At 51.0% G+C, this 19,069-nt stretch overlaps 1 protein-coding gene across 1 annotated transcript in view; it reads left to right on the forward strand.

Annotated features, from left to right (window-relative positions):
* LOC130596279 (TBC1 domain family member 22B) overlaps positions 1-15,279 on the forward strand; it is a gene marked incomplete at its 5' end in the record, with an annotated part of 143,721 nt that extends 128,442 nt beyond the window's left edge. Inside the window, 12 exons of the mRNA XM_057403732.1 lie at positions 400-456; positions 1,391-1,704; positions 2,455-2,634; positions 3,122-3,192; positions 3,586-3,714; positions 4,167-4,232; positions 5,107-5,221; positions 12,121-12,227; positions 12,515-12,590; positions 12,847-12,974; positions 13,726-13,821; positions 14,258-15,279. Of these exons, the coding sequence (XP_057259715.1) occupies positions 400-456; positions 1,391-1,704; positions 2,455-2,634; positions 3,122-3,192; positions 3,586-3,714; positions 4,167-4,232; positions 5,107-5,221; positions 12,121-12,227; positions 12,515-12,590; positions 12,847-12,974; positions 13,726-13,821; positions 14,258-14,386 (1,468 nt within the window). The remainder of the gene's footprint in view (positions 1-399; positions 457-1,390; positions 1,705-2,454; positions 2,635-3,121; positions 3,193-3,585; positions 3,715-4,166; positions 4,233-5,106; positions 5,222-12,120; positions 12,228-12,514; positions 12,591-12,846; positions 12,975-13,725; positions 13,822-14,257) is intronic.
* Positions 15,280-19,069: the final 3,790 nt, after the last annotated feature.

Below are 19,069 nucleotides of genomic sequence, written 5' to 3' on the forward strand. Positions count from 1 at the left end.
GTGTGCAACACCAGGGCTGGAGTTCTTCCCTGTCCTGCAGGGCTCGGAAGGGTGAATTCTGCATCCTAGAAATCCCCTTGTTAGAAAGGAGAATGATCCTCAGCATGTAAGGCAGTGGGACAGAGACGCATGGTCACTCAGAAAAAGAGCAGATCACAAATCCCAGCTCAGGCTGGAGAGAGGCTGAGAGTTTAAACAAGGCTTCTCTTTGCTGCTGCAGAGAGCAAATCTTCAGTTGAATGTGGCACTTTGGAGCTAAAGCTTTGCAGGTAGAAGCTGCTTTTGGTCTGTGTTCAGTTCCTGACAGCCGGCAAGAAGTGTGACCCCAGTCTGGGTTGGGGAGATTATTCATGGCTTTTTGCACGGTCTTCTATTTCTTTTTCTTTCTCCTTCCTACAGCATTCAACCTGTATATGGAGCACAGCATCCTCCTCTGGATCCCCGTCTCACCAAGAAGTAAGTGCTTAGCTTCTGGAGATGCAGGCCACAAGACTGCAGGTTTTTGGCTCAGTCCTGCAGTAGGTGGATGTCTTCAGCCTCCCCTGACACTGTGATACTCCAGTGGAGAAGGACAGCAGTGGGGTGCGACGCTGTGTTGAGCTCTGAAGAAATTTGCAGGGAAAGCTTATCTGCAGACGCCCTTTATGGCCAGAAACCCGGCCACATCAAAGGAGACAGGCGTAGTTTTTAGCAGTGGTGTCTGAACCCTCTGCTCCCCTTTGGAGACAGAAGAATTAAGGGAAGGGAGGGCGGTAAAGGTGCCTGGCTGCTGAGAGGCTGGAGAATCACAGCACGCCTCCCAGCAAGAAAAGGCAGAGCTGAACTGCTTCCTCGTCCCTATCTCATGCTGGATAGTGGTGAAGGTTCCCCCTTTCTGTGACGCTTCAGGCACTGGACTTTGACTCCTGTAGCTTGAGGATAAATACAAAGGCTCCACCTGTGCTTGAGAAGAGAACCAGGCTGGTTGGTGTGCTGGGAGCAGTTGCAGCTGTATCAGGGGTGTCCAAGAGCACAGACCAGCTTTGTCTGACCTGTGCCATGCCTCTCCCGAGGTTGCAAGTCCCTTTTTTGGGTGCTAATCTACCTGTTTTGTGTAGGGTGGAGGTGGTGGAGCTACAGGAGCTGTAGGCGTCTCCACTTTGCCCTGCTGGGCTGGGAAGCCTGGCATCTCTCCAGCTGCCAGTTGTGGCCTGTGTGCCCTGCCGTCATGTCAGGTTCTGCTTTGTGGCAGTGGACAGCCCAGAGAGGCTTAACATAGTCCTTGGGTTTGGGAGGAGGAACAGAGAAATTGGGAAAAGGGGCTGGCTGATTGAAGTGAGGGCATAGGGAAGGAAAGAAGATGGAATAATCTAACAGCATGGTTCTGATAGTGATTCTCTCTGGTTCTCAGTTTCATCAAGGACCGCTCCAAGGCCAATGCGCTGCCTATGAAAAGCAAGAAGGCCTCCAGCTTCCACGAGTTTGCCCGCAATACCAGTGATGCCTGGGACATTGGTGATGATGAAGATGAGGACTTCTCTTCTTCCTCTTCCTCTTTCCAGACTCTGAACTCTAAAGTGGCCAAGGCCACGGCAGCACAGGTACTAGAGAACCACAGCAAGCTACGGGCAAAACCCGAGCGAGCCCAGTCTGCTCTTGGTGACATGCCCACCAACTGCAAGGTAATCAAGTCCAGCAGTGAGGCCCAGCTCTCCAGGACATCTGGTAAGAGCCATTTTCTGAGCAGCTTACTGCTCCAGTGTTCTCCTAGTTCACTGCCAAACTCAGCTGCTTGCTGCTCCTCACATGTTATACGTGAGAAGCTTCGGCCCAGCCCATAAGCTCAACAGGGGCTTTCACCTGTTTGTAGTATCCTGTACTCCAAAGCATCCTGTGTTCTGTGTGCTAAGGGATTTTGGAGATCTGTTAAATTCTTGCTCAGGGTCTGCTTCCTTGGTGGCCCAGCATGCTGCTCTTAGTAAATGTCTGGGTGAGGTCCTGTTGACCCCAAGTCCATCCACCTTGGGCAGAGAGCTGGGCAGCATCAGCCCCTGCTCACTGTGCCTCGTCACACTGTGGCAGTAACTCAGCAGGTCCCTGCTGCCAGCAGGTGGCATTGGCAGCCCATTGCCTGCTTTCTATGCAAGCAATTAGCTTGGTCACTAGATCAGCGGTGGAGGTGGTTTCTTCTGGAACTGACACAGCTCCTTCTGCCTGTCTCCTGTGTCATGCTTCCCATGTGAAGAGGGAATTCTGATCCACTAGCAGCCAGGTGTCTGGGTGCAGGAGAAAGGAAAGGAAAGACAAATGATGGAAGAGCTGTAACAAATGCCTGTCAACCAGATGATCCATCAGAGTGGGCCAGTGATGCTCTGTTGCCTGGGGTGAAATCTGCAGTGGCAGGTCTCTGAGTGAAGTAGGTTTGGAGAGGTGCAGTCTCCTTCCCTATCTCACTGCAGCGTATGCTTCTTGCAGAGGAGGCCTGTGTGAGGACCCCCCTTCAGAAGCAGCAGTCCCTTCCCCTTCGGCCTGTCATTCCACTTGTTGCCCGAATCTCTGACCAAAATGCTTCGGGTGCTCCCCCAATGACAGTGAGGGAGAAAACCCGCCTGGAGAAGTTTCGGCAACTCCTCTCCAGCCACAACACAGACCTGGGTGAGTGTGGCAAAATGGGGGTGACTGTGGGTGAGGAGGGGGCTGCTGCCTGCTTCAGATTGTAATCGGGTCTGCTCTGGAGTGGAAAAAAATACTCTCTGCAGTTGCAACAAGTGGTGTGGAGGCACAAACTGCTCTTTTGGCAGATGGCAACATCCTCCGCCAGCTCCTTGTCAGTTCTCAGTCTTCCTCCAATTCGCAAATGATGGCTGGGATCACTGGGGGCTGTCGGGCTCTGCATGAGAACTGAGGTTCCATCACATTGGAACCCCTGCAGGCACCAGTTCTGTGCCCAGGCTGAGCTGGAACTAGCTCTGCTCCCCTTGCTGCAGACCCACATCCCCAGCCATTGCTAATGTGGAGCCTTCCTGGAGGCTCAGTGTCACCAGAGCCTGCAGGAGCAGACTGGGCTTTCCTCTCCTTCTAGGTATAGTGGTGCCTGGACGTGCCTAGGATCTAATCCATTGCCACCACTGTCCGTTTGCAGATGAACTGAGAAAATGCAGCTGGCCTGGTGTGCCCAGAGAAGTCCGGCCTGTGACTTGGCGTCTCCTCTCAGTGAGTACTTGGAACTGTGATGCAGGAGACTGGGGGAGTGTGCCAAGCCAGAGACATGTGCTTCTTGTGTCCTGTAACCAGGTTTGCTCGTGTTGTGTCTGTACCCAGCCTATGCAGGGTTTTTTTGGTTGGGGAGTATAATTGCCACATCATCTTTCTGCACAAAGCCCATAGTGGTGCTAGGAATAGGTGGTTCACTCTGGTTTGGAAAGCTGAATTCCGTGGTATGTGTTGCTCCAGGGATCAGGAGCTGGGAGAGCCAAATCCCATGAAAGGTCTTTCCCCAGCTCCTGAGTCTGTGTGCCTGATGGTTCCAGCTGACAGGCAGGATCTCAAGGGATGCTTTAAGTTGAGGGAAGAGGCTCTGCCCTGACGCAGGTTTTCCTGCCACAGGGTTATCTCCCCGCAAATATGGAGCGGCGAAAGCTGACTTTGCAGCGCAAGCGGGAGGAATACTTTGGTTTCATCCAGCAGTATTATGATTCCCGGAATGAGGAGCATCATCAAGACACCTACCGACAGGTACAAGACCTACCCATGACAGGTAGAGACCTACCTCTGCCTGTTGCCTGGCTTTCTGCCTTGGTTATATCCCTTTCCTCCCTCTTGCCACTGCTTGTCCATACAGTTGGGGTCATGCCAGGACTTCCTCTAGATGTAGCTATTAGGAGGGAAAAGGGTACTGTGTTTCTATCCCTCTACTTGCAGGTATTAGTTTAACCCTTCCTTCAGTTGATCTAATAACTAGATTTTGGACCCCAGATCTGGTTACCTGCCCACACCTGAGCAGAGGAGATCGGAGATAAAACTGAACATGATTCTGTCATTGCAGCTGTAGCCCTCACTGTGCTTGTCAGCAAGTGCAGCTGTCACCTGGGGGACACTGAGGAGTGGATTCCCCTCTGTTAGCCTGTGATGAGTTAGTGTACCTCTGGAAGGCATGGCTCCCGTGTGTAACCCACCTTCTCTTCCAGATCCACATCGATATTCCAAGGACCAACCCACTCATCCCCCTCTTCCAGCAGCCGCTTGTCCAGGAGGTAAGGGAGAGGAAAGCTCCTGTCACACACACTGGCTGTGGGGTGTGTGTGTGGACAAGCTTCCCTGGCTGACAGCTCCTGATGCAGATACCTGCTGAAACTGGTCTTGTCCCATGTTTCTGAGGGACATCAGACTTGGAGCTCAGGGTTATGAGATCAGCTCTTCTGTGGTGAGATGTAGCCAAGAGTTGGCAGAAGACATGAGGCTTTTGTTTTGAGACAAATTCTAGACATTTGAACCAGAACAGGAGATCTGTTCTGTTTTGCTATGAAACCTCTTTTGTGTGAAGCACTCTGTGAGAAATCCAAGCAGGATTTAGAGAGATGACCGGGAGGCATAGTAGGCACATGTCCTCCTTGGAAACAAGCTCAGCATGTGTTTGTGGTATGTCAGAACATGGTGTCCTGGGGCTGAGGCAGTCTGGAAGGTTGTTACAGGGCCGCTGCTCTGTTGGAAACTCTCCTGATCTGTGATGTTTTGCTGGGAATACTGTGCTGATAACGGATAACAGCCTTAGCTTTCAACATCATGTTCAGCAAGGCATGCTGGTGTGCACAGGCAGCCCTCTCCTGTGGGTGGAAGGGTGTTAAACCACCTGGATCTTACAAAGTTGGGTCTGCATTTCTTCATCTGGGGCTTTGATGAGGAGCCTGGGCTGCCTTGTTCTGTGAAGTGTGGGCTGGCCTGTGTGGGGGATCTGTGGATCACACAGGAGGCTCTCCTAGGACTTGTATGCTTCTTATCTTACCCATATTGCTGCAGAAAAGCCTGTCTGTGCATGATTTCTGCTCCCTGAGCTTAGCGATTATGCTTTTCTGCCTTTCCTTTGTGCACGGCTAATGCAGGTACTTGCTTTCCCTCATTCTTCCCTAGATCTTTGAAAGAATCCTGTTTATCTGGGCCATTCGACACCCAGCCAGCGGCTATGTACAGGGAATCAATGACCTGGTCACTCCTTTCTTTGTTGTGTTCCTCTCTGAGTATGTTGGTAAGTGACATACCTTGCTTGAAGCACGTTGCTGCCTCTCCACAATGATGTTTGAAAGGGTGTGAAATGCTGGCATCAGAAAAGCTTGCCTTGCTGAGGGGATGTGTTAATCCTTCAGTGCCTGTGCCAGGCTGGAGATACATCCTGACCTCTTACTGCCTGGTTGGATTGACTTCAGTTTGCTGAGCTCCACGAAAGTTGAAGTGCTGAGGGTAGATTTACATCTGAATGTGCTTAACATCTTTACAGCTTGGAGGAGAACTGAGACCTTTTAGTTGCTGAGAGTTTAGGCAAAGCCCTGATGATACAGAGTTGGGGGAAGGGAGGGTTTTGCTCTCAGAGCTTTGCTTTTGAGGTAGTTCTGGCTCTACAGGCTTTGAGGGAAGTATAAAGAGACCCTGCTGAGAATGCAAAAATAAACTATTGAAATGAAAGCTTCCTGGCCCGTGCTGCCGGTACAGGTGTGTTTCTCAAGCTGAGACTTTCAGAAAGCAAATTGACTTCTCCCTGCTGCTTTTGGCTTTCTTGACAGCCAGTTGCCTTTAGCTGGAGATCAAGTCATTTCCACCCATAATACTTTTCAGTCTCCAGCTCTAGCTGTGTTTTGGGCTTAACATTAATGCTGGGCCTCTGTAATCCCTATGCCTACAGGCTCTTAGTTTTCACTGTAAATAGAAGGAAAAAGGGAATTTGTAAGACAGTATTAGTGACAGAGAAATCCCGGGGAACAAATATTTTAAGGTCTCATCCAAAGCTTGTTGAAGTCAGTGGAAGCCTTCCACTGCCTAGCTGAGGCTTTGTAAACCAGTACAGATGTGCCTCACCTGAGCTTGCAAAGAGGTAAGCCAGCTTGGTTCTGCTGTGGTAGCCAGTGTGGTCAGGATTGATCCCCACAAAGTGTTGATGCTTCTCACAGCCTGAAGGACAAGGCACAAAATGTGGCCCTGCTATGAGCTGTGGTGAGTACCCTTTCTTGGGAATTCCCTTTCCTGGGAGGTCAGGAGCCTGTTGAGTCAGGTCTGGGCAGGTTCCCTTTAAGTTGCTTCTACCGCAGCACTTAGGCTTGGTGGAGGCTGGTTGCTCAGGATTGATTTATTGGGTTAGAAGCAGGGCTGTGCACAGTGAGTTATCTCTGCAAGGAGGGAGCAAGTCTGAAGCATCAGAGCTGCCTGCAGGTACCTGGTGTGACTTCTTGCAGCCCTGTACTGTGCTAAGGCTCAACTCTCTGTGTGTGGCAGAGTTTGTGTTGCATCAGCCCAGTCTACCTCTTGCTGGTGTGTGCTTCTCACCATCTTCCAGGGCTGTTTTCACCCGTGCCTGAAGTTTCCTCTCTGAATGTGGTCATCCTGCTTCCAGCTATCTCTGAAACTTGTGTTGGAGAAAAAAAAAGTGTGAGAAAAACCTGTTGAGTTGAACTTGGCCAAACAATATCATGCATCCCCTTCTGGCCCCAGAGCCTGGGACACAAAGCCAGCCTTCAGGTGACAGTCTGCCTTGGTGGCTCCCTGCTCTGGCTGTGTAGCAGTTAGAGTTTAAGGACAAGATCAGTAATTGCCTTGAATGTATATGGGAACGAATTGGCAGTGCTCAGTGCCATATAACCCCTTTTGCAACAGGATTTAAGTCTCTGGCTTGGATCACTGGCTCTTCTTTACAGCTGCCTTTGCTGACAGGCCCTTGAAGAGCTGGTGCTGTGCAGGTCTGGAGGCTCTCCTTGTTAGATCACTAATTCTCAGGATTCCTGGGTCAGCCAAATCTGCGCTGCATCCGAGTCCTTGCAGCAGGAGAGTCCAAAGAGGCCTTGTGCACTTTGGTAACCCTTGTGCAGCATGTGCCAGTGGACAACTCTCCTTTCTGTGGGAAGTCTCTTGTTTAAAGGAAATTCTGCCTGTATTCAAGCTGTATCCCTGGCACAGTCAGGCAGCTATTTGAGGGCTCATACCCCTGTCATCTGAGGTTATTTCCACATTCAAAGGTGTATGTAGAGCTGGCCTGGAAAAGTTTTCCTTGAAAGCTGGCTCTATGAAATTGACACCATCTTCAAACCTCTAGTTTTGCTACCCCTGTTCTTGAGACTAGGATTTTGTTAAATGGATCCACTGTGCAGGCTACTCAGCTCACCTGCCCACCAGCTTCCCTGGATGTTTGTGTGGAGCTCTGAAGGGCTGTCCCTGCAGCAGCTGACTCAGCAGGACCATCACAGCCCTTTGGGGACCATGGTGTGCAGGTATGAGTGAGCTGACAGGCAGAGGTGGAGTTTGCAAGCTGTTGACTTTGGTTAGCTGCTCAGCACAAAGCCAGGCTGGCACCCTGGTCTCCTGCTGTTCAGTCTAGTGGCTTCTCATAAAGCAGTCTCTGATAATGGGCTGGTTTCCATCTCCAATTTCTTTGTAGACTTCTAACCCATCATAGCATCAACCAGGTTGGAGAAGCCCTTTAAGCTCATCCAGTCCAACCATTCCCCAGCTCTGCCAAGGCTACCGCTAACCCATGAGGGCCTCGTCTCCACGCTGTGTGAACACTTGCAGGGATGGTGACTGCAGCCCTGCCCTGGGCAGCCTGTTCCAATGCCTGAGCACCCTTTGGGGTGGGAATTGTTCCTCATCTCCATATAAACCTGCCCTGGTGCAGCTTGAGGCCATTTCCTCTTGTCCTGTCACTTGTTCCTTGCGGGCAGAGACCACCCCCTACCTCACTCTATCCTTCTTTCAGATAGTTGTAGAGAGTGATAAGGTCTCCCCTGAGCCTTCTCTCATGCTCCATCATCCCATGCTTTGAGCAGGCATTGCATTTGCAGACAACAAATCCACTTTTCTACAGATCAATTAAAATCTCTGCTTGGTGCTTATCAGCTGATCAATGTGTCTGGTTAATGGTGTGTCCATTATACATCAGTATACGATATTACGATATTACAAGACCATGGCCTAAAACATAAGAGGGTTTGTCTGGCTTCCCACCAAGGGCTCGAACATGCCCATAGGCAAAAGGTGGGTGCCTTGGGGAGGGGATGGTCTGTAGCTTTCCAGGCACCTTCAGGGAACAGTTTGGCAGCTTCCTTTCACTGAAGCTGACATGAGTAAAGATCCATCAGTCAACAGTAACCAAGCCAACACCCAGGCTCTTGTGTGCAGAGGGATTGAACAGCTTTGCTCAGGGTAGTAGTTACAGCAGTCTGGCTTTGTATACTGCTGAGTCTTTGACTTGATGCCCTTCCATCCTCACTGTAGAAGATGGGGAGGGGAAGGGTGGAAGCCTGTCTGGGTCCTGAAGGAGGTAAATGGACCAGTGGGTGAAGCATACTCGCAGGAAGCTATTTCTTCTGACTGCCCCATGGTCCTTTGGGAACTGGATGACCCTGTTATTAGCCTGCATTTCCCCAGCTTAACCAAAGGGGTCCTGTTAGTATTGCTATTCTATTTCTGAGCAATGCCTTGAAACCAGTGTGTGTGCCCCTTCAACCAGCGCCAACTAGGCTGAAGCAGGGAGGAGCTGCTCTTCCCCTGAGCTTCCAGTCCCCATGTCTGAACTCCTCTGCCCCTTTTTCTGGTGCCAGTCGGTACCAGTTGCTTTTCCTTTACTTGTGCCCAGTCTAGATGCCAAACTTATGCTCCTTTAGGTGCTGGGCAGACACCTGTGACTTCTGCCCCTTGGCAGATGGGATAGATTTAATTGCTGTGTTTTAACCTTTCCCCCATCATGGCTCACCTCCTGCGATGCTCTACCTGTCTGCTGCACCAACACGGCTACTTGGCAGCAAGCATGGGGGCTTTGGGCCCCTGCCACCATCAGATCCGTAGCTGGAGTGATTCCTCCTCCTCATGATTGACAGCTTCTGCTTATGCTGCCATGGGGAAGAGCTCGAGGGAGGTATTAAGGCCACAGGAGCAGCTGAGTCTACTGTTCTTGCTCTCTAGATGGGATGGGTGCAGTGGTGCTGCTGGGCAGTCAGAGCCTGAGCAGTAAGGATGGAGAGAGACAGTCTGGCATCTGAGGAACTGGGGCAAGGCTGACACCCTGCCAGAGGAAACCGTATGCTCCTTTTTCCAGGTGATCAGAGATGGCCCAGCAAGCACAGGGATGCTGAGCCCTCAGTCCTCCTTAAACTGCTCCCAGCTCATTTCCCACAGCCCTTCAGAGTCACCCCCAGCAATCAGGGCTTGTGTTTGCATTTCAAATGGCAGTGACAGAGCTCAGAAATTCGTTCAGCAGCCCAAGGCAGTGCCAGTGCTGGCTCTGTGCCCTCTCCCAGTGCTCTCTGCCCATCTAAATGTATGACACCACTTCCATTACTCATCCAAGGCCTTGTGTAACGGATTGTTTCAGCTTTGGGCTCTGTTTGGTAAGCCTATAAAAGAGGCAGCAGTATGGAAAGGACTGATCTTGCTCGCCCCTGACTGGCTTTTGTAACTAAATCCTGACTGTGGTTAAACTAAGACTGTCTCCCTCTAAACAGAAGCGTAAGTGGAACCTGGGGGAAGGGAAGCCTCGTACCTGGGCGTTACTACTCACACTGCAGTTTACCAGCTTAGGCTGTAACATCAGTCTTGTTCTGAACTCCAGGTTTGCCCTGGATCTGCCCTTCACTGCACACGGTGCAGACGTGCCCATTACTACACAGGGCTGTGAGCCGAGACTGGGTTTAACTGTTCCCCATGTGTCTAGTCCTGCACTGAGCATGGGGAGTCAGTAAAGCTCCCTGAGGGCAAGCAGGTACTGAGTCCTGGTACCTCTTATCTGCTCCAAGCTATTCCCTGCCTGGCATTTGGAGCAAGGGCTCAAGTGGGATTGTGATGTCCCTTCTCTTGTGTCTGCCCTGAGTCCTGATGAAATGTCACTCGCAGGACCTGTACTTTCTCCAGCTGCCCTGAGGCACCCTGGGACACTGCCAGCAGTGTCATTGTGCCACTGGCTCCCTTTCAGTCCCTGCCAGAACCCTGTTGAGCAGCTCCCTCCTTTCCACAGGGCTACTTGAATGATGCCACTGAGCAATGTTTGTGTTCAGCCACACACTCCAGCAGCCTTCCTGCAGTGTATGTTGGCTCATGCTGGGCACCTCCTATCCCTGTTTTGCTTTGACAACAGGGTGCTGGCAGAGTTGCTTCTCCTGTCCCTATACTGGTGCAAGCAGCAGGGTGTTCCCCGTCACCTTGGTAGTTCACCACATCCTCTTCCCCATCACGATCCTCATGCCTGGAGCTGAATGGAGCTCATCCTGCGTGGCTCAGCCTCCTCCCTCCTCCCCCCCAGCCAGTTCTAGCTACTAGCATATGGCCCTGTCCCCTTCTTTTGCCTGTCCATCCTTCTTTCTCTGTGAGGGAAGTTATCTAGGGAAGGATTTTGCCTGCCTTTCTCATTATCAGGAATATTTGTGAGTCCCTGCAGAGAAGGTAGTAGAAGAGTGATAGCTTTGGATGATGACCTGCAGCTGTAGAAGAGCTTTGCTGATCTTTCTGCAGTTCAAGCTTGCTAGATTAATGCAGAGGTAAGCCCTTGCTTGTCGCTAAAGCTCCTGGTGGCATTTTGCTCTGGAGCTGAGCCCTGTCCCAGAGGAGGAGCAGAGACTGGCTCTGCACTTCCTGTCCTCCTGTACGCAAGATCTGTTAGTGTGAGTTTTCACCTAAACCAAGAGTGCGGCCTGGCTCTAGCCCCAATCCCTTTCCTCTTCTTCTCTTGTTCTTTTCCAAGGAAGTTCAGACACTTGTTAGGCTTTCCGTACCTCTGGGTTTGGAAATGGGCCAGTTTAGTCCTGTCATCTGTTGGTCTGATTTAGCACTGTGTTGGGTGCTCTCCTGAGGAAGAAAGGGAAGGGAGCTGCTGGGTCTGCCAAGCCAGGAGGGCCAGACCTGTGTCTCCTGAGTCTCCTCCCTGTTTCCACTGCCTTTTACAGCCCCAGGTTAAGGTGAACTTGGCCTGGAGCAGGTGATACCTGCTCCAAATTCAGCTAGCATCACCACCATCCTACCCTTGAGGTTTCTGATCTCTCCCTTCCCCTTCTTGCAGGTTCATAAGCCCATGTAAAAGCAGGGGCAGCCTTTTGCACTCTGTGAGTACCCTTTGGGGGCAGAGCTGCCACTAACCCTTGTGCTTTCTGACCCCCATTTCACTGGCTTTGGAAAACAAGCTTGCACAAATCACTGCTTCCCCTTCAGCAAAGTTCTGTGCTTGGGGCTGCTGTTTGCTGGATCTCTCCCATCATCTGGGCTTGAGGAGGAGAAGATGTGAAGCTGAGCAGCCTCTCTGCTGCGTGTCCCCACTGTCAGGCTTCGAGCTGGATTTAACTCGGAGCCTTTTTGCTCTCTAGAAAGATGTCTGTCGGCTTTTGGGACTTGCAACTGTGCCTCAAAGTCCTGCTCTCCCATAGAGGGTTCTGATGCTTTGGCAGTCACTTTTTAGGTGACACTATTGTGCTTCAGTCCTGGGATGATGCTGGTGAATCTGACTGGGTGCAGGCACTGAGCTGCCCCAGGTCACGGGCAGTGTTTCCCTCCCTGGTTTCTTGCTGCAGTGGGAGGTGCGTCTCTCCCAGCTCTCCCTGTGGTGCTTGCAGAGACCTGCCATCACCTGAGGTGGGATGTGGTCTGGCTAGAGGGGTCCCGTATGCAGCTTTGTCCATGCACAGCCCCTGCCCCAGAGGGAATGTGACAGCAGCAGCACTGTGGGATCCCTCCCACAGCACCCTGGAGATCTGGGCTGGTTTCGGATCATGGCCACTGAGTCTTTTGGGATCCTTCAGCCCTTCACTTGGGTTGGAGAAATAGGTCACTGCACGGGTGCTGTGCTCTGGGCCAGGCAGGGAGCCTCATAGCTTGCCTTTGTCTTGATAAAGTCTCTCAGCGTGTCCTGTGAGCTGCCTGATGTCCCCACCCTCCTGATGCTCTTCCCTCTCTGTTCTGCAGAGGAGGATGTGGAGAACTTTGATGTGACGAACCTGTCGCAGGATGTGTTACGGAGCATTGAAGCTGACAGCTTCTGGTGCATGAGCAAGCTGCTGGATGGGATTCAGGTGAGCTCTGGGGCCCTGGGGGGGGTGTCTCTCCCTTTGATATGGTGAGTGCTCTGCATGTGCCAGCATTAGGAAGATTTTGCTATTTCACTGAGCTAAATCTGTGGGTAAAATCCTGTGCCTCTCGAACCAGCACTGTCCTGACTAGGGATTCACAGCAGGCAGATGATCCTGGTGCTCAAAAGTTGTGTATCCATGACTCATGGTGCTGTTGGAGCTGCAGATGTGGTTTGGGTCATTTCTAGCTGTTAGAGCTGCTGCTTCTGACTCCTGGCCTCTCCCCACAGGATAACTACACCTTTGCTCAGCCAGGGATCCAGAAGAAAGTCAAAGCCCTGGAGGAGCTAGTGAGCCGGATCGATGGTAGGTGACATGGGGATCTGAGCAGGTTGTCACAACACTGGGGGGGGGCTCATTTGCAAGTAGCACCCTCAGGGCAGGGGTAGACTCTTTCCTGCAATGGTATAGAAGCAGAGCGCAGGGTAGGGTCAGCCAGGAACCTCCTGGGACAGGGTTTTGCTGCCCAGGATGAGGAGTGGAGGTGTTTTGGAGAACAAGGTCTCATCCTGAAAGCCTGTGCTGTGTTCCTCAGGTGTGTAAGTGAAATGTGCTGTTTCAGAGCAGGTACACAATCACTTTAGGAAGTACGAGGTCGAATACCTGCAGTTTGCCTTTCGCTGGATGAACAATCTGCTGATGAGGGAGCTGCCTCTTCGCTGCACCATCCGCCTCTGGGACACCTACCAGGTACACAGGCTCCTGCTGCCTTCCCTGCTTGGCTGGTCACTCCAGGACTGATTCTGTGTGCACGGTGGGATGCAAGTTATCTGGTAACTGGGGAGATCATGGAATCATAGAATAGTTATGGTTGTAAAGGACCTTAAGATCATCCAGTTCCAACCCCCTGCAATGGGAAGGGACTCCTCACTTTAAACCATGTTGCCCAAGGCTCTGTCCAGCCTGGCCTTGAACCCTGCCAGGGATGGAGCATGTATCACTTCTTTAGGCAGCCTGTTTCAGTGTCTCACCAGACTCACAGTAAAGAACTTCCTTATATCCAACCTGAGCTATCTCTAAGTTTGAACCCATTACCCCTTGTCCTATCACTGCAGTCCCTGATGAAGAGTCCCTCTCCAGCATCCTTGTAGCCCCCTTCAGACACTGGAAGCTGCTCTGAGGTCTCCACCCAGCTTCTCTTCTCCAGGCTGAACAGCCCCAGTGTTCTCAGCCTGGCTCCATACAGGAGGTGCTCCAGCCCCTGAGCATCCTCCTGGCCTCCTCTGGCCTTGCTCCAACAGCTCCGTGTCCTTCTTATGTTGAGAACACCAGAACCGCACACAGTGCTGCAAGTGGGATCTCGTGAGAGCAGAGTAGAGGGGTGTGACGAAGGAAGCAAAGCAACGTGGCCCTGGGACATTGATAGCCAGTTAGGTGATAGGTGGCCCAGCAGGATATATGTGTCCAGGGAGGTCATGACACAGAGCTTTGCTGTCCACAGTCAGAGCCAGAAGGATTCTCACATTTCCACCTGTATGTCTGCGCTGCCTTCTTGATCAAGTGGCGAAAGGAGATCCTAGATGAGGAAGATTTCCAAGTAAGACCTTGGGGCTGGGGATAATTCCCTGGTGGTGAGGGGAGGGAATTGCTTTGGTTGGAGGCCAAGGTGGATGGAGTCAGCCATCACCTCGGAGCTGTCTCCAAGATCATTCTGTCTCAGGATCCTTGCCTAAAAGTAACTACTGAGCTGAGGGCTCAGGATAGAACTGAGCTGTTGGAGAGTTCTGACATCAAATATCAGCTCTAATCAGGGTAAGTCGCTTGATGTCCAGCCTTCTGGTGTCCAGCTATGGAAGCATCCTTTATCTCAAGGGATTTTGGGGCATCTGAGGTGTTCCACTGATTGGGATCTAGACATGAGCATACCTTAATGCTGTCTGTGAGCAAGTTATTGATTGCTGCTGCCCTGAGCCTGCTCTGGATCTATTCTCTGCCTTCAAGCTCCCCAAACTGAGCACCTTCCCCTCTTTCAGGGCCTTCTGATGTTATTACAAAACCTGCCAACAATACACTGGGGTAATGAAGAGATTGGACTCCTGCTCGCTGAAGCCTACAGACTCAAGTACATGTTTGCAGATGCCCCCAATCATTACCGCCGATAGGTGCCAGGACTCAACTCCCTCCTTTTCCCCATGTCCAGACCTTGTCCTGGCCCAATCTGATCACTGTGGCATTTCTGTCATCCAAGTCCTGGGACACTCTGGCCAGGAGCTGCTCCTCGCTGTACAAAGCTCACATTGACTCTTGTCTTAACTCTTAACGTGTGCCTGTCTGCCACTCCATGCGCCTGGATGTGCCACTCCAGTGACCGTCAGTATTCCATGCCAAGCCAGGGAGAGAGGCGTGAAAGGGCTGTGAGAGGACATTGGGGGGCAGCTTTACAGATAAACTGAGCTGAGGACGAAGCCCTCCTACCCTCTCCACCCTGTATGCTGGGCTGGGACCACTTTGGCTTCGCTGCCTCGTGTTACCCTGTCACCACGTGCGCTGCCATATCTGCTCCCTTCTCTCTTCTGCCACTGGTCGCTCCAGCTCCCAGATGAAAAATGCCTTATGAGAGACCTGCCTGGCTGGAAAATCCTTCCCCTGAGGGCAGCAGGGCAAGAAGCTGCTCTCAGGGCCTGGCTTCACTCCCAGGGTCCGGACACCCCAAGCACTTTGTGGGTTCACAAGAGAACCCCTTGCACCTGCTCTGTGTCCTCCTCATCCTCTTCACCTCCCTCTCCCCCAGGCAGTGGGGTGAGCATGGCCCGAGACGGGGGGGGGGCAACTCCATCACATCCAATGATGCATGTCAGCTTCACAGGACTTCCTGTGACTGATGTGCTGTTGGTACAGCCCCCCTGTCATGGCAGGAGGCGGGGGGAGCTGGAAGGGGAGCAGCATCTCTCACTCCCCCCTTGCAAAGCCCCTGTTCCTCTGAGACATTCTGTGTATATTGTGTTCTTGTGTATATGGGTTAAAGATGTACAATATACGTCTTATGTTTGTAGCAGATCATGATTTTATATTTATAACATGCACTCCTTGTTCTCCTCATCCTCTCCATGCCTGGGAAGGGTGCCTCGTTACAGCATCATAGGGCTTTGGACCTCTCCAGACATGGGGGGGGGGGGGGCGTTTTGGACCCACGGCGTGTGTGTGCAGTGTGGGACTTGCCAGGAAGAGCTGCAATGGAAACATGGATCTCAAAGCTTCCCTCCAAAGAGGATTTGGGTGCTTAAAGGAGATGGGAAGCAGGGTAGAGCCATGTCCAGGGAAAAGGGTATCCCGTCTTGTCTGCTGCTGGCTCCGAGACCAGTGGAACTATCTGGGGAGGAACAATCCAGGATCCAGCGCTGGCTGCCCCGCCATTCCCCAGCCCTATGGATGTGTCCTCCAGGGCTTCTCCCAGCAAGGAGCAGGCTGCCCTCACCACCATCTGCTCTTAAACCAGTTGTGGATGTTTTAACCAGCTGCGTTCTTCCTGCTGGCCACATCCTGATCGGGGGCTGGGGGTGGATCCAGGCCATGTGGGCTGTCACCAGGGCCTGGAGCTTCCCGGTCCCTCCGTATTCCATTGCTGTTCCCAGTGGGAAGAGGCAGCGGGGCTGCGAGGCCGGGGTTGAGCATGTGAAAGGCAGAGCCTTGTTGCCAATAAAACTCCAAATAGTGTCTCAAGAAATTGCTTTCCCAACCTGGAGTTGTTCTTCACAGGCTTTTAGTTGGGACTTTTGCAGGTGCCTTTTGTTGCTTTCTCCATGGGACAGACCTGGTGAGCTGCAGTGAGACGTGACAAAGGGAGAGAAGAAATAACCCACCCAAACTCAACAACAGCTCTGGGCTTGGGGCATGTGCTTGTGGTGGGGTTGAGAGCGGTGTTTGAGGGGCCTCAGGTGTGGTTGTGCCTCAGTTTCCTCACCTGTAAAGCAAGGTGGGGGGGGGTCTCAGCTGTGGAAATTGCTGGTTTGTCAGGAGAGGGCTTGGCCTTTCCAAGAGCTCCAAGAAGGGCCTGAGACAGCCCTAAGCCACCCGATCCCTGCCCAAGCCTCTGCAGTCAGTCTCCAAGCTGCTTAATTTGTGTTTCAGCCTATTTACCTTGATGGGATTTACTGAGACGGGTTGTCCCGGTGCCACCCAGCACCGGGGTGATGCCAATGATACCACCCAAAAACCTGCCTGAGACCCCCCCACCCTCTATCCACCCTCCCCCCTCCACTCCCATCTCCCCCCTTTCAGGCCTGGGCGATGAAGCTGATTCTGCAGCTGAAAGATGCCATCGTCGTGGAAACCTTGGAGCTGCAGAGCTATTCGGGAAGTCACCATCTCATTTGTTAAAGAGGAAAAGATGGGGTGGGAGGGGGAAGCTATTTTATTAAAGTGCAATAATTCTAACCCGAAATGATGCCAGCAGGGAGGTCTATGGGCAGTAGTCCATGGATGCTGTTTTCCGGTGCTGTCCTCTGGAGAACAGGTGCCCAACATCCCTCTTGCTGATAAATCCTCCTTGGTTTTGCAACAGGTGGAAATGATAGAAAGTAAATTGAAGAATTCCCCCTTTAATACCTTGCCCATCCCCTGCTGCTCTCCTTGAGCCAGGGGTCCTGGTGGTGCAGCACCACCTGCAGCAACACCAGCCTGTGCAGGAGGGAAAAATGCATCTTTGGGAAGAGACAAGGCAAGAGCTCTGCTGAGGAACCCCCAGGTCCACCAAGGCATCACCAGGAGGTGGGACTGAAGCCCCATATTCCCAATTCCCATCCCTTTAGGGGCTCTCAGCCAGCCCCAGGCCAGAGGGCTCGCATCTTCCACCACCCAATGTTGTCACCCGTTGCACACGGAGCAAACACCTTCTGGAGATGCTCCTTCCATGGGTCCCTTCCCTATCGTTGCTCTTTTCACCTGCAACTGGGATGACTGGGATGAACAAAATCCACCATGGTGAGCGATGTCCTTGACCTCAGTTCAACAATAACAAGGAAGGGCTCTGATTTTATACATTAGAACATTTATTTCTCAGAGAGAAAATATAGTCTCAGACAGTCAGATTATAGTAGGTAAAATTAGCATCTTCTTTTCAAGCATAGATTTTCTTAATTCTCTTATACCATCTGATATAAACAATTCTAGAAAGCAAATAAACTCACTTTCTACAATAAATAGAGCGCTCTGTGCTTTACAGCAGACTGACAGTAACATTTGGGTCCCGGAGTAACAGCAGGATATCAGCCAATTCCAAGCCTAAAATGGCATTTCAACACCAAACCAACCCCCCCAAAACCCCAGTTCCCAAGAGCCTAAAACATATACACAGGTCACGAGTCCACAGCTGAGCTACCACCTGCAAAGTGTATGTTCCTTTAAATAAATTACACTGGGGGCATATAAAAGACCCAGCAACACAACTGAGGACTTCAAGAATGGTGACAAGAGGTCTAAATAATTTAGAACAGTATTTTACAGCTATTTACACATTGTCCTTCCCTTGCCACACTCCATAGGCATTATTAATATTTTTACAAAATCCTACGCCCCATCTCTATATGTTACAGGAATCTCTTCCTTAAAGTGTGGTTCCACATCCCAATGTATAAGAAGTGGTATCTTAAAAAAGTAGACCAAGTAGAAATGGCAGTGATTACTCCCCATTAGTCATTAGCAATTATTATTATTTTGAACACCCCCCCCCCCCACATTCTCTTCAGTATGAAAAAGTTAAAATAATAAAAAAATACTGAGTTAAAAAGTGAAGTGATGATAATTCAGTCTACAATCTTGCTCTGCACCTTTGGTTCTTCACATGGGAAAGCAAAAAGGGATACACAGGACAAGAAACCACCAAGTCCTTGGCTAATAGAAAAGATTTTGTCATCAAGTTTCCAAACACGAGTTGTCCCTGTTTTTTGCAACGCAAACCCAAAAAGCCAGGGATTGTCTGCAGAGCTGGGGTTTGGGTATCAATGGGTGACAGTGCTGGAGACCCACACACTGGGGAACGGATACATGTGCATGGGAGAAGGAAGAAAGGCAAAATGGTCATGTGCTCTATTGAGTGCTTGGTTTCAACCCAACCCAAGCCAGAAGAACACAGCAGGGACAGAAAAAAAGGAAGAAAAGAAGAGGAGCCTTACACCAGATGTGCATAAGCAACACAAAAGATGTACCTACCTCCAACCCTGATCAACCTCAGTGCCTGCAAAGCTGCTCCAGCTCATCAGACACCTCTAAAATTAGTTTTGCTTCTTAAAAGAAGGAAGCTCTCTTTGCTTAGACTCAGTTCTGTACTAAACCATGACACAAAATGCTGGAGCAAGTACAGGCACAGAAATCAGCATATAAATGTGAAACTACCAAAAAAATGACTAGGACATACACACACACACACACAAATCAGGTACTTTGCTTTCCGTATTTAAAGCTCTTTCATGTGTGTGCAGCAGAGGGGAAGGTTACCAAAATATCTCAAGCTTTTGTAAACTAAATGAGAGAAATCGAACATGAAAACACTATGGACGTAGCCAGGAAGATCAGAGGGTGAACTCTCAGCTACGCCTTTTGGTTTTGAATGTGATGGAACGATCAATGTCATTTAAAACAAAGTAAAATGAAAAGGCCAATGATGGTTTGGGTAAATTTGGCACAAGAAAGTCCAGTTGCGATTTCCATAAAGGATCCTGGTTCAGTTACAGTGGTCACGGGTTCCTGGGAATTACTCAGGGCTGGTTGATGACCCCCTGAAGGAGGTGCCTGAGGTCCAAACATCCCAGTGCTGTGCTCTGCTCACCACATTGGCTCACCTTCACCAG

The sequence above is a fragment of the Pezoporus wallicus genome, unplaced genomic scaffold (assembly GCF_028554395.1).
Source record: "Pezoporus wallicus isolate ANWC-B61680 ecotype Strahan unplaced genomic scaffold, APGP_CSIRO_Pwel_v1 contig_5863, whole genome shotgun sequence".
Lineage (NCBI taxonomy): Eukaryota > Metazoa > Chordata > Aves > Psittaciformes > Psittacidae > Pezoporus > Pezoporus wallicus.